General features: G+C 47.4%; 1 protein-coding gene across 1 annotated transcript in view; it reads left to right on the top strand.

The window, feature by feature from the left end:
* The first annotated feature begins 10,254 nt into the window (after positions 1-10,254).
* CACNG2 (calcium voltage-gated channel auxiliary subunit gamma 2) overlaps positions 10,255-13,602 on the top strand; it is a 50,387-nt gene continuing 47,039 nt past the window's right edge. Inside the window, exon 1 of the mRNA XM_065654871.1 lies at positions 10,255-10,465. Coding sequence (XP_065510943.1) covers positions 10,255-10,465 — 211 coding nt within the window. The remainder of the gene's footprint in view (positions 10,466-13,602) is intronic.

Here is a 13,602-nt window from a genome sequence, read left to right as displayed (position 1 = left end):
ACAGTGAGGAAGAAGCACCATAAAGAAAGAGGAGGGGGATAAAACAGAGGAATAAAAGAGCAAGGCTAGAGGTGAACCATGGGGAAAAGAGAGGCACAGGAAGGCAAGGCAGCCCTCGGAGTGCAAACAAGAACTGGGACCAGGTAGTGGGGAGGAAGAGGATTCATTCAAGAAGAAGGGAGGCTAACAGCACTTGTGTTTGTGGCTGAGGTTTTCTTACTGGGACCTGAGAGAGGATGCAGGGCAGAGATCAGAGCACAGTTCTGCATTACTAAACAGAAGCAATTTTGTGTATGCAGAGCTCACTGCCAGTGCACAGAGAGACCCAGTGGAGCTGGGAGTGTAAATGCCACTGTGCTGTGCAGACTGTTTCCTGCCTGCTGAACTGCAATATGTACCTGAGCATCTTCAACTTGTGGACTGCCTGTTTCCAGTGTACCTGCTTGACTGCTAGGAGCTGTTTAAGATGGCAGCTCAGGCATTTATTTATCCTTTTCTTCCCCCTCCTCTTGCCCTTTTCCTCTGAATGGAAAAGGAGATGTGAAAAAGCAGTGTCCAAATTCACAGGCACCTTCTTAATTCTTCCGCCTCATGCTACAGGCACCACCTTGCTTTACTGCCTGACTTGACCTCCTCTCCCCTCCCTTTGACCATTTATTTTCTCTTCTGTCCTTTCCTCTGTCTTTTTTTGTCTCCTTCTTTATCTCTTGCTTCAACTTTATCATTTTGATTTTTTTCTCTTCCTTGTATTTCCATCCCCCTTTCTCTGTTGTGTTCTAGACTCCTAGTTTACATGTCTTCCCTTGTTGCAGCTTATTTCTTCTGGTTGCTCTGTTTCTTCTCTTCTGCTCCTTTTTATCTCTCCCTGATTCCTCCATAGCCTTCTGTCTGTGCCTGTCTGCCTGCTTTTTCTCATTCACTGTCTGTCTCTCTTGAACTGGGTTGTGAATTCTGTTGGCATCAGAGCGGGACAAACTGTAAAACCAAGGTTCCCGGAGGGCCAGGTTGTGATCATTTTATTTTTACAATGTCCTTGGATATGTAAAGGTGTTTGTTTGAGGGGGAGGAGCAGTGCGTGTGCTCCATGTGGGAGAAGAGAGAGGAGCGCAGGCCAGAACGGATGAAGCTTATAACTAATATAGGTCAGTTGCTGAGTCCCAGTGGTCTGTGAAACAGAGAAGTGGTTTGTGGCTTCAGACTGGCTACTAGAAAGATGGCAACTGAACAGTTTTATCTAAAAGATGCCAACAACCTAGAAAAGTGTCCCGTGAAACGACGCAGTAGTGGTAAGCATGGGAGGAGGACCAGCTCTGTGCAGAGGACTGCTCATCTCCCAGCCACCCCCTTAACCCAGGGAATGAGATTCCCCTGTCCTGCCTCTGGGCTGTCTCATCCTGTGCATGGTCCCGTCTCCCTCATATGGAGGGGGGAGCACGGCTGAGCTACGCTTCCACGTGCCCCCTGCCATACTTGCTCACTGTTTCAAAGCAGACAAAACCAGAGCAAACAAATTAGAGACCACAAAGGAGAACCATACCCCACACCCTTGGAAGATGGGCTGGAGCTTTTGGCCAACCTCTGCTGGGGTCTGTGCTGCCAAGGAGACCCACACAGCCAGAGGAGAGGCATCATCAAGGCCCTGAGCCTGGTCTGGTGGAGCTGGATGAGCCAAGTGCGCTGCTGGGAATTGCTTTGCTCTGCGGTAGACTCCTCACTTCCCCATGATTTGCCACTGTATGAGAAAACTCTGCTTTCAGACCATTCCCAGAAGTTTTCACAAGTGGTCAGTAGCTGCAGTGAAGGACTGAACGTGACAAATCCCGATGAGCCCAGCACTTGGTGTTGGGATTTCTGATTTAATTTCTAGTAATAATTTTGGTTTTATATGAGGTCAAAGTTAATCTGCTAGGATGACATCAAAACACGCATCCAGATTTTCAGAGGTATTTGGAGCCTCTACATCTCTGCAAAATCAGTGTGAGATACTGACTGCTCAGCACAACTGAAAATCAGGACAGTTCTTCAATGTCTGAACATGGAGTTAGAAGCCTGAATAGACATGTGTGTTTTATTTCTTTTTAAAATAGACCTCTGTTCCCAAGGCAGAGAATATCACCTCTCTATGATTTCTACCTGTGGTATACTCTTCTGTGCATCACCGTAATGCTCCAGTCTAGCATCTGACTGGCTTAATCTGATGTGTTTAACCTACTTCCTCTACAGGAGTTCACAATGGGGATCCTAAACAATTACGATGGTAATGTAAACCCAAATCCTAGGAATTCATATAATGGCTCTCTGGACACAATATGCCAGCTGGCTTTCTCCGAAACAGTCTCTAAAGTACACATGGATCTCATGGGATACCTCCCTATGTGGGACTACAGCAAGAAACCCTTTTCACATTAAACTCAGTAGCCTGTTACTGACATCAGTGGGACCTGGAGATTTTGAATTTTCTAAGATTGCCTACTCACTGGGCTCCTGAATAGGTGTTGGAATACATGCTTCTCTTGCTTTGTTCCTCTGAAAATTTAGAGGGACTAAATAACCTATCCCAGAAACTAACCATTTCTCTTGTTTTGCTTAGTATAGAATCATAGAATCATTTTGGTTGGAAGAGACCCTCAAGATCATTGAGTCCAGCCATAACCTAGCTCTAGCACTATGTTCCTTCAAGAGTCTCTTTGAACTCTGATTTATTATAGAGCATCAGAAAAATTAAAAGTTCAATATTACTCCCATGACTATCTGACAGAAGCTGAGCCAGTGATGTCCTAAAGAAGACAAAAGTGTATATAGCTGTCTTGCAGAAGGGTTACCTGCATCAGTACCACCAGACCCAGGAGAGCAAGTCTGTCCCATACAGGATGCCTCAGTGATACCTCTGTGACGGCTGAGGACCAAATGGCAAAAGCTCATGTTTGGGCTGCATTGTGGCTTGAAATGATGATACTGAATAGATGAGGCTGCACAAGATCCTCTTCTCTGTCCCTATCTGTGCCCTTTACACTGGAAGAAAATCTGATATTACAGAATATTGATCAGTGTCAACATGAACCACCCTCACTGTAGGCCTTACCTTTCCCTCAGCATTTAACATTGTGCCGATGCTTCCAGGAAGACTGTGAAACCCTTCGGTTCAGAAAAAAAAAAAACACCAACCAAACAACAAGGTCTTTCTCTTTCTTGCCTTATTCTTTGCAATTCTCTGATTTCTGCTATGTTTACATCAAAACAGTCTTTTTTCTTCTTTAAGAACCAAACCACAGCTGTTGCTCATTTCCTTACTGGAGTTTCATGAACCTGTTTGTCAAAAAATGATGACTTTTTTAGTTTGTGGATTCTGAAGTTGACCAGGAGCGACCATCCCATACCATGAGAGGCAGATCAGAAGTGAGAGTCTGTTCTAGTTAGTGGAAGGATGGACAAAGGCTTTATTTGAATCAAGATAGTTATTTGTGCCCATATTTCATGCCAAATGGGCAGCGAGACCCATTGCTTTTCTGATCCATTCTGGAGACCCTTTCCGTCTGTTTTGACCTTAGAGCAAATTCCGATCACAAAACCTGTGATATAACCTTTTCACCAACTTTTTGTTTCCTGGAATATGCTTCCAGGGTTGGATGTACATGCATGTTGGTGGGAACTACCTGCACCTGGTTTTGGATATGAATGGGAAGAAATAAGATTTCCACAAAGGATCTGGGGATACAGCAAAGGAGAAGGAATGTCTGTATGCTTGTGAATAAGTGGGACTTAAATTGGTGTATGGTTTATGAAAGAGTAAGGATGTGTAGAGACGTATTTGTTTATACACAGGATGGTCCAGCATGAAGGTAGCCTGGGATTATAGATCAAGTGTAGAAAAACGTGTGCTCTGGAGTGGAAAAGTGTGAGGGACAGCACCTGAATGGGTGGGCTAGTACCTCTGGTTTAACACAGTTATGCCGATACATGGGGGTAGACATGCTGGTGGGATGGGGAATGTTCTCATAACTGATTTTCTCTACCAGTCTTATTCAGTAAATTTGTATCTATATGTGTGCATATATCCTCACTGAGGATACTTTACCAAATACTGGAATTGCAGCTAGAGTGACTTGTTAGCAGCCTGCCCTCTGTTAGAGCTAATGGGTTGCAGGTATTGATTTTTGTTTTCTATTCCTATTGATTAGGAGGCTGCTGTACATACAAATCTCAGCATGGCATGGAAAGAGGAAGAGAGGCAAAACAGTTCACATCCCAGCAATTCATGATGGTGGAAAATTCATCCTGGGAATCACAGTCTTTTCCCACTATCTCTTTCAAGTAAAGAAGGAAACCTTTGCCTTTTTGAAGAAATCAACCCACATGACTCATGAGCTGACACTTTTTTTTCTAACCATCTTCAGGTATTAAACATTGGAAAGGTTACCATTCAACGGAAGAAAAGGTTGCGTGAGACAAGGGAGTCTTGCATGGAAAGCACAAGAGTTCTACTTTCAAGACTCAATCTGGGACAGATTTATTTGGTATCCATGAGTACCCAACTGACTTACAACAGCACCCAGATCCCACTAGCATCAGTGCAAATATTTTCCTTTTGGTGGGCTTTTCAATTATGTTCTGAATTTTTCAGTGCCTCAGTGACTCTGCAAACTAGTGAATGTTACTTTGGTAGAGTGTTAAGAGGTTAAATGAACTGTTTGCACAACAGTTAGCTTGGAAGAGGATACAGGTCAGAAACTGAGGGAGGTATGTATTATTGCAGCCTCATACTTGGTCCCTGCTAGAGTTCCACTTCTGCCTAACACAGGAGTTTTTATTGCACTCTCCAGGCAGCACCAGAACCACTTTTGCATGGAAACCCACTCATTTTAATTGTATCCTGTATGTCCCTTCTTTTTTGTTCCTTTCTGCTCACAATGTTACACTGGAGATGAATCTCCTGTAGTATTTTAATATGTGGTTTTTAAACTGCCTTTTATATTGGTCCTCAAGTTACAGGAACCTGAAGATAAGAAGAGAGGAGCACTGAGGCTTTTTCCATGTGTATTTATCTCTCTATATCTCATCTTCATCTCCATCTCTATCTCTACCATTTCCAATTGTGATTCTCTGGCAAAACCACAAATCTTCTTTCCTCAGTTTGCTAGTTTGTTAAATTGGTCTAAGAAAACCACCAACATGCAGATGTGAGGTGAATAATAATTCTTAAATGCTTTGGGACCCTCAGCTTTGGAGGTCAGTGATGACTGCTCTGATCACCCCCTTTGCTTTTCTAACCCTACAGATATGTGACTTTTTTCAACTTTCTCCAGTGAAATCTCTTAAATAATAATTCTTTCTGCATCATATCTCACTTCTATCTTCTCTGCCCCATTGTCTTCCAGTTCGATAAACATCACCCTAACTCCAATTTATTTTTCCTAACATCTCCTCTGCTGGTGCATCTGTCTATTAACACCTCTGCTCTGCCTGCAAATACAGCTGCATCAAGTCCATCTCTTTTACATCTCATTAGAGCAGCTCCTTCTGAGCTGGCCTCTCCAGGATGAAGATTCCTAGACACCAGTTTTCATAAACTATTGCTGTCTGACTTTTTTTTCCTATGGACTGAAAAGCTTCACTGCAGCACTCCATGCACAAACACTCTATTCAGTGCCATTACCATCCCATGGAGTTGCTTCTGACTTCATGCCCTTCATCTCCCTTCCTGCATCTTTCTCGTACCCCTTTTTTTCCTACAGCTCTGCCCCTTCTCGCCATAAATAGCAGCACTCTTGGTTTGCCATTGGAAGCAGACTTCCTGCAGCTCCCTGTCTCATCAGCTTCTCATTTCAAGTAATTTAAAATGTAATTTAAAATCTCTCTATTTCCTCCAGACTATTAATTTCTCTCTCCTTACTCTTCTATAGATGTCATTCTGTGTTGCGCTATTCAGTAAGATGCGACTGTTGTAAAAACCTGCCACGATGTTTTTATTCCGTATTCTTGTTTTGTATCACCATTTTTAATGATTCTTTGCAGGAAAGATGAAATCTCAGCACAGCATCTACCCACAGCACAAGCAGTCACGCAGGACGTTCTGGCATTTGCATTGCCTTTGTTCCATTCTTCTCCTCTGCATTTAGACTTGTAGAGAGATTATTGTGAATGGTCTAAGAGTATATAAGTAGGGTAACAGGAAGAGAATTATTTCTGGAAATTGGGAAGTGTGAGGCAGGAAGCTGTGTTTAATCCTGATCCTGAGATGTTCTAAGCCCTCATAGATCTCACTCCTCTTAGCCAGAGATTAAAGAACTCACTACCCTGCAAACCTGACCTTCTCATGCTGGCAGTTGAGGGACGACATGTTGCTGTAGTCACCTGAAGCCAAACTTGTCAAAGCTGTCAAAATATGTAATAAAGGCAACAGTTCTGGGTTGGTTTGAGGGTCTCTGTTTTGGCCCAGCTGCTGCTTCATCCTCTATCTGACTGAATTTGTTAAGTGGAAAGATAAGTAATCCTTGACATTTCAGCAATATTTTCTTGTCACAGATGAAACCTGTAATTTCTCAGTGTTGGGGTCCTCTGAAAGACCAAATCCAGAACCTCTGCAGTGACCACGTGCTTAGCCTACTAGTCTCACTAGACTCAGATACCACCAGAAGCAAGTTCCTCAACTCAGAGACAACCTGTCCAGCCCGGTATAGCCTGACCCAAAGCAACACTGCCATTCGTAGCAGTAAAATAAACACTTAGCCACATGGGCTACACAGGTAAGCCCTAAATGTAAACATGTAGCATCACCCCTTCTCTCCCTCTCCTCTTTGAATGACCCTGCTGTGTAAGCATGGGTGAGATTTCAAAGGGCCTGAGACCTTTTTGCCTCCTCTCTGGCCAGTTGGCTTGTGTGGCATTACTAGAAGACCTGTGCTACACTTTTTTGAGCATACGGCGTAACTGAGAAGCCCACTTGCCTTGGAGCTATGAGCTCCACAGGTTTCTAAAGTGCCTTTCCTGTCCACACGTGATGTTGTTGCCTGATGGATTTGAGTGCCAGAATAGACAGTTGAAGTTTTTTCCTCTTCAGAGCCTTTCAGGCTCCTGGCCCAGCTTTTCTATCCTCCTTTGAAGAATGAGAAGACTTGAATGCTGGGGTGGGGTTGGAGGGGCACGACCACCAACACAAAAAGAAAATGATTCAGAGTCCCAAGAATTACTTATTCCTCCCTTATCCGTTCTTTCTTGAAGGCTCCTTCATTCTTTCCGTGGAAATGTCTCATAAAGGAAGGAGTGATCTTCACTAGCTTTCCCACTTAGGAGTCTCACTGAGCCTCGTCCTAACCACAGGGCATCGCTGTAGAGCCATAGTCTCCCACCAGCTTAGGAGTGTTCTCTGCACCCCTCTGCCTCTCAAATTCCTTTGAATCAAGAATGACAGTTCAGAGATCCTGTCCACAGCTGCCATCCTCCGCACTTTTGCAGTAGGCTGTACTCAGAGTGCTAAAGGTGCATTGGGGCCACTCCCTTTGTCCATCCTCATCTCTTTGGCAGCCCAGCGAGTGCAGAAAAAGAAGGCCAGCTCCTGTGGCAGAGAGCAAGGCCAGGAGTCTCCCAGGTGAGGCTAGAGACTGTGGTTGTTCCCCAACAATGTGTCAGTGATCTCAGCCTGCACTGTCTCCTACCACTGCTCCCTCTATCCCTTCTCCTGCCTCCCCTAGGGCCTTTCTTGCCTGCTGGTGGTGATCTGCGTATGTCTGATGCCAGACACCGTAAGTGCTTGCTGGTAAACACCCCTGTCTTGGTCTTAGTGGCAAGGGCAGCCTCATCTGTTCCCTCCAAATTGGGGAAATGATCGGTGGTCTGTAGGGCAGCCAATGCCCCCACTTCTGTTTGCTGTAGAGCCCTTCATGTCTAACAGTCCTGGAGGAGATTGTCCTGAAAGGGCAGTTCCAGTCTGCACCCAGAGAAGGAGAAAGGAGGAGAAATAAATGGAGTAATGAAATTGCAATGTGGATGAAGCCCTCCAACTGGTTCAATTTCCCATCACCTCCTTTCCTCAGCCCCGCTCTCCCACACAGAACAGCAGTGAACCTAAAGCAGCTCTTCTGGTCTCTTTTTCACCGAACAATGAATCCGATCAGAGAGAAACAAAATCGGTAGCATCAAGAATTAGATTCTTTCTTTTCTTTATTATCGTTGCATTAATGAGCAGCTACATGTATAGAACCAGGAGGTGACTAATGTAATTAACCTGGTGTAATGATACTGCTGAGGAAGAGAGAGAGGATTATGACAAACTTAGATGTCAGTATTGCACAATTTTGTATGTGTTCCTGGTACTATCGGGTTGTGTCTGACACAGGAAACTTAAGTAGTGATAGATTTTAGTCTGCATCCATTCAGCTCATGCATCTTTCTGTGCAAAATGAGGATATGAAAGGTGGATTGCTTTCCAGGCGTTGGGGAAAGAGAGGGAGGAGGGAAGGGATTCAGTTTGGTGTTTCCTTTTCTTAACAAAATAATGGTAATGATAATAAATTGTCCTTTCTCGTGAAGAATCTTCCCAAAATGTCTGCTTCTTGGAGTAGGTACTGGGATTTTACAGAAAGCTATAAAGACAAAGTCAGAACACAGGGATTCACACAACACTGGTCAGAGGGAGACAGAGGGGTGGAAAATGAGCAACACCAAAACATATGCAACTTGCAGCGAACCCGAGAAGAGTGAAGAGCAAACACTTACAAATCATAACAACAGCAAGAATAACAGTTATAAATGCTTATTTTAAAATTACCCTTCCACGTTACATTTCACCCGTCTCCTGGGGAGAGAAACGGCTGACTGAAGTTTAGCGCGGGTCTAACCGCGGTGTGCGGGTTGCGCTTGCAGCTCTGGGCACGTACGGCGGGGGTGCGAAGGAGGCTGAGCTGTGGGGCGGAGGTGGGGGGCAGAAACCGAGAAAGCGGGAGAGCCCCAGCTACTCCTTCCTCCGGGCTCCGCGGCAGCCGGCGGCGAGCAGCCCTTCCCGGGGCTGGCAGCGGCGGGCTAAGGCGCAAGGGAGGGAGGAGAGGCTGCCCCCCCCCTCCGCCCCTCCCTGCCTGCCTGCCCGCGCAGAGCGGAGGAGGGCGGCTGCCGCCCGCGGATGCTGGGGCGCGGGCGGCGCGGGCAGGGCGCGCAGCGCGGGCAGGGGAGCTGTCCTTCAGCACCGCGGGCCCGGCAGCGCGCCTCCCGCACCGCCGCCCGCCGAGCCGTCCTGCAGCAGCGGCAGCCCGGCAGCGCCGCTCCGGCCCCGCCGCCCGGGGAGCTGTCCTTCAGCACCACCGGCCGCCGCCGCTGCGGGGGAGCCGTCCAGCGCCGCGCCGCCGCCGCCGCCGCCTTGATGCAGTAGCGGGGCCCGGGAGTCGCCGGGGGCCGCCGCGGGGCAGGGGGTGCCGCAGCCGGGCTCCGCTCCGCGCCCCCCGCCCGGGAGGGGCGCCGCGCCTGTCCCCCTCCCCCGCCCTTTCCCCTCAGGAGCCCCCCTCTCTCCTCGCCCACCTCCGCCGGGAGCGAGCACCGCGGCTGTGCGGAAAAGCCATGGGAGGCAAGACCTCGGCACCTGTTCAGCTGAAATCAAGGGCTTACAGTATACTGGGCAGTCTGGCTTGGTGGTAGGAGCGAGCGAAAGGAAGGAGAAGCAAGCAAGAAAAAGTGAAAGAGGATTGGAGCGACTGCCGCTGCCGGGAAAAAAAAAAATAAATAAAAACCCAAGGAAGATAACTGGGAAGGAAAAGGATTTTCATGGCGCAGGCTGCAGAGCTAAGCAAGAAGACTGAAGGTTGCATCTCTGCTCTTACAGTCTCTAACTGTCTAGGTCCAGATAATGAGAGATTGTGTTGAGGATGCTGCTGCTGCTCCCCTGTTCACTGTGGAAGCCATCTCCAAATTAGCCATTACATATGGAAACTGGAGACCAGAATTTTAGAAAAAGGGATTAAGGCGTCTCATTTTGGGGGGGTTTTCTCTTTATTTGTTTGGTTTTTATTGGTTCTTTTCTCTCTCTTTTTTTTTCTTTTTCCTTTTTTTATATTTCAACCAGAACGTTTCCGATTTAAAAGGCAAGCCTCTTCCCGTGTGGTCTTTCTAATTTACACTTTTTTCCGTGGGCTTTCTTACCTCCCTTTTTTGATATCTATCTCTCTATATACACCCATTATATTATTAGTTGGAATTATTATTCTTTTATTTTATTAAACACACACACCCCAAGAATCACAAGGCGGTTGGGTATTTGTATAATGAAGAATTATGGGGCTCTTTGACAGAGGTGTTCAGATGCTTTTAACCACCGTTGGTGCTTTCGCTGCCTTCAGCCTGATGACCATAGCTGTGGGGACCGACTACTGGCTTTACTCCAGAGGGGTTTGCAAGACTAAAACTGTCAGTGAGAACGAAACCAGCAAAAAGAACGAGGAAGTCATGACCCATTCTGGATTATGGAGAACGTGCTGCCTGGAAGGTATTTAATTCTGGATCTCCACACCGGCCCCCCCTCCTTTTCCTCTCCCACCACCCCATGTTTCTCCCCCCCTCCAAATAAATCCCTTCACATTCCACCATTTTCTCACTTCATTCCTTTCACGAGGGATCGAGGGCAGTGGGCTCAGTTACTCAGGGCACAGAGACAAGAAGACAGGCAAAACATTCTCTGCTCTGTTCCCATCTCCCTTCCTCTTATCCCCCCTACCCCCCTTCCTCACCTTCCCCAAAAAATCACTTCCCCGCTCCAACTGGAATAACGTGTGAGTTACAAAAACACCAAGAGACCCTTTCAAAAAGCAACTGTGCAGTCTGCCTGTCTTCGGCTTGTTTGTATTGCCTGGGAAAGCAATGCCAAAATGCTGTATTATTGCTGTGCTCTGGCTGTAACCGCAGAGTGAAACAATTGCTCTTTTTGCAAATGGCTTATTTGCAAAGACAAGACTGGGAGTGAGGGGTGATGTGGTGAGGGGGTGACTGCAAAGCACTTTAGGTGCAATTGTTAGTTCACATTAGGAAGGAAAAAGAAAGAAACGGGAGCAACCCTATTATGTCCAAAATGCCTCATACAGTAAATCTAACAATTCCAGTCATCTTGAGCAGAGTTCAGAGTATTTCGTAATGTCTGTAAGCAACCACATCTCACTGGGCTAGGTGCAGAGGGGTCTAGTTGGTGGCTGATTGGTTTGGTTTGGAGCTGGGATTTTTCCCATTTGTTTGTTGGGGGGGGGGTGGGTTTTTGTTTGGGGCTTTTTTTTTTTTTTTAAGGTTTATGGTAAAGGCTAAAAATAAACAAGTCTCTGAATGGAAAAATCAGCCTAAGTCTGATGTGGTGAAACTGAACAGCAACTCAGTGACATGTCTGATGGCAGAAGAGACACCGCCGCAACCAACTTCTGGAATCAGACGTTCCTAAGGGAGGGGGAAAGAAAAGAGGGGCCTGTGATTCGCTTTTAAATATGTGTTGCTCAGTACGGCGATTGGTGTACGTGTGGGCTGGGGAGGTGGTCTTCAGCCTGTGCTGGAGGGATAGGGACAACCGATGGAAATGCGTGGTTTGTGTTACACACGTAGCGAGAGGAGAGAGCGAGAGCACAAGAGTGCACATTACAGGCATTGTAAAAACCATGTTTATGAATCAGCTCCCAGCTGGAGGGTGGGCTGCTGGGGGTTTATGGACATCCAGGGATAACGTCTGTGTCTGTCAGTGTCCGCCAGAGCTGGGTGTGCCTGGAGCTCCCAGATGGGAGAGAACAGGGAGTGGGTACCGCAGAACTGATTTTCTAAGACCGGCACTGGGAGATGGAAGGCAGTGGGGAGGACTGAATGAACTATGTACGTCCTGATGTCTCTCACCAAAGCAAGCTAAAGCTGCTGTTTGGAAATGGTTGTGCCTGTGAAGAAGCGTGAATTTCCCCCCCGTTCTTGGTGCAAACGGTTGAGTGATGGCTGGACATGTTTTGAATAGCTAAGTGACTTCATTGAGCGATGGTCTATTTGACGCATACTGCATTTAGTGCCCTTTGTCAACCCAAACTGCTGCCTTTTAACATATCCTGCAGAGGAGCTCTATGCTGAATACTATATGCTGTCTCCATGCCAGAAAATCAATAGCAGTAAATTAATGGGGGATATTTAAAACACACTTGCTCACACACACGCACACATTTCCCCCAAATAGATAAATATATAGACAGATATATTAATAAAAAATGAAAAGCCCTTCACACAGCTATTCATTACAACCAGGGAAGGAGACATCTCCTTAATTAAAAATTAATGAGAGAGGGGAGGAAAAAAAAAAAGGAAGCCTAAATGCAAAGCCATGCGGGGAAGGGAGACTGCAGGGAAGAACTCCCTTCCTGAGCCGTGTCCCCAACCTGGAGGGTGGGGGGAGGCTGGAGTGGAGACAGGAGGTATAAGGACCCCAGCCAGGAGAAGCAGTGAATTCAAATCATGTCTATCTGCCCACAGAGCCGTACCCAGAGGGACGCAGTCTAAAGGGGAGGAGGAAGGGGCGGGTGAGGTTGGTCATATCGGAGGAGCTTGGGGGTCCTTCTCCTTTACATCTGACAGGACCCCACAGGCACTGTGGATAAGTGGCTTGCATGGCAAAGGAAAGTGCCAGGATGCTTCCAATTAAAGGCTCCATAGTGTCCCCAGCCCCCCGATGCCATGCTGCCGGCCCAGTCCCCCTGCCCTCCCTGTTAATGCTCTCCAGTGGACTCAATCTGCAGCAACTGCATGAGGGGTGTGAAATGCAGCCTGAGGATGAGCTGCATGGCCCTGGCAGGGTGCTCTTGCTCACCCTAGCCATGCCAGGGTTGCGCTGGCCCATTCCTCCAGCCCCTGAACACCAGGCAGAAGGGGCGAGCAGGGTAGGAGGGTGCAATGCAGCACACAGGACCTGAGCCCAGCTCTGAGTACCTAGCCTGAGGGCACAGGTTGCACCAAAACTTGGATAAAGGCTCCAGAGCAAGAGCATCTCAGCAGGAGGCAAAACCAGCCCTATGGCCACATGCTGAGCAGGGCCTGGGCACAGGTTTGCCTCATGAGTCGATATGGCACAGGTCTGGCACTGTCACTGCCGGGATGCCTCCTCTTGTCTTCCTGCAGCCCCACAGCCTGCATGGGCTGGTGGCTGGCACTCTCTTGCTCCCAGGACAGCACAGCCAAATATCCTCACCAGCCCTGGATGGCAGACCTCTTACTGTCATGTCTGATCTGCTTGCAGGAGGGTTATCTCCTTTCTCAGCAGAAGGAATCAGAAAGTTGTCCCTGGTTGACTCGCTTTTCCTGGTGAAAGCTGCCTGCTGCCGAGCGGGAGGGAAAAGGGTGCAGCAAAGACTCCTTTCCCCCACAATGCAGAGGATGGGCAGATTTTTGTCAGGAAGGGCTTGGTCCTGGGAGGCTGTAAAAAGGGCAAAACCCTTGGAGTCTGCTCACACCCTATTCACAGCATGGCAAAGGCACCTGGCAAAAGGTGTGGGACAGAGATGCTTCTGCTGCCTGGGGTGGGTGTCACAGTAGGTCTACAGAGTGAGGGGAGGTAGTGAAAAGGAGGGCAGGAGGATTTTTAACATGCAAATAATCAAAGAAGGAGCCCAATCTGCCTCC

Source organism: Caloenas nicobarica, chromosome 1 (genome assembly GCF_036013445.1).
Source record: "Caloenas nicobarica isolate bCalNic1 chromosome 1, bCalNic1.hap1, whole genome shotgun sequence".
NCBI classification, from domain to species: domain Eukaryota; kingdom Metazoa; phylum Chordata; class Aves; order Columbiformes; family Columbidae; genus Caloenas; species Caloenas nicobarica.
The sequence above is the reverse complement of the archived record's forward strand: the minus strand, read 5'-3'. Positions and strand labels throughout refer to the sequence as shown.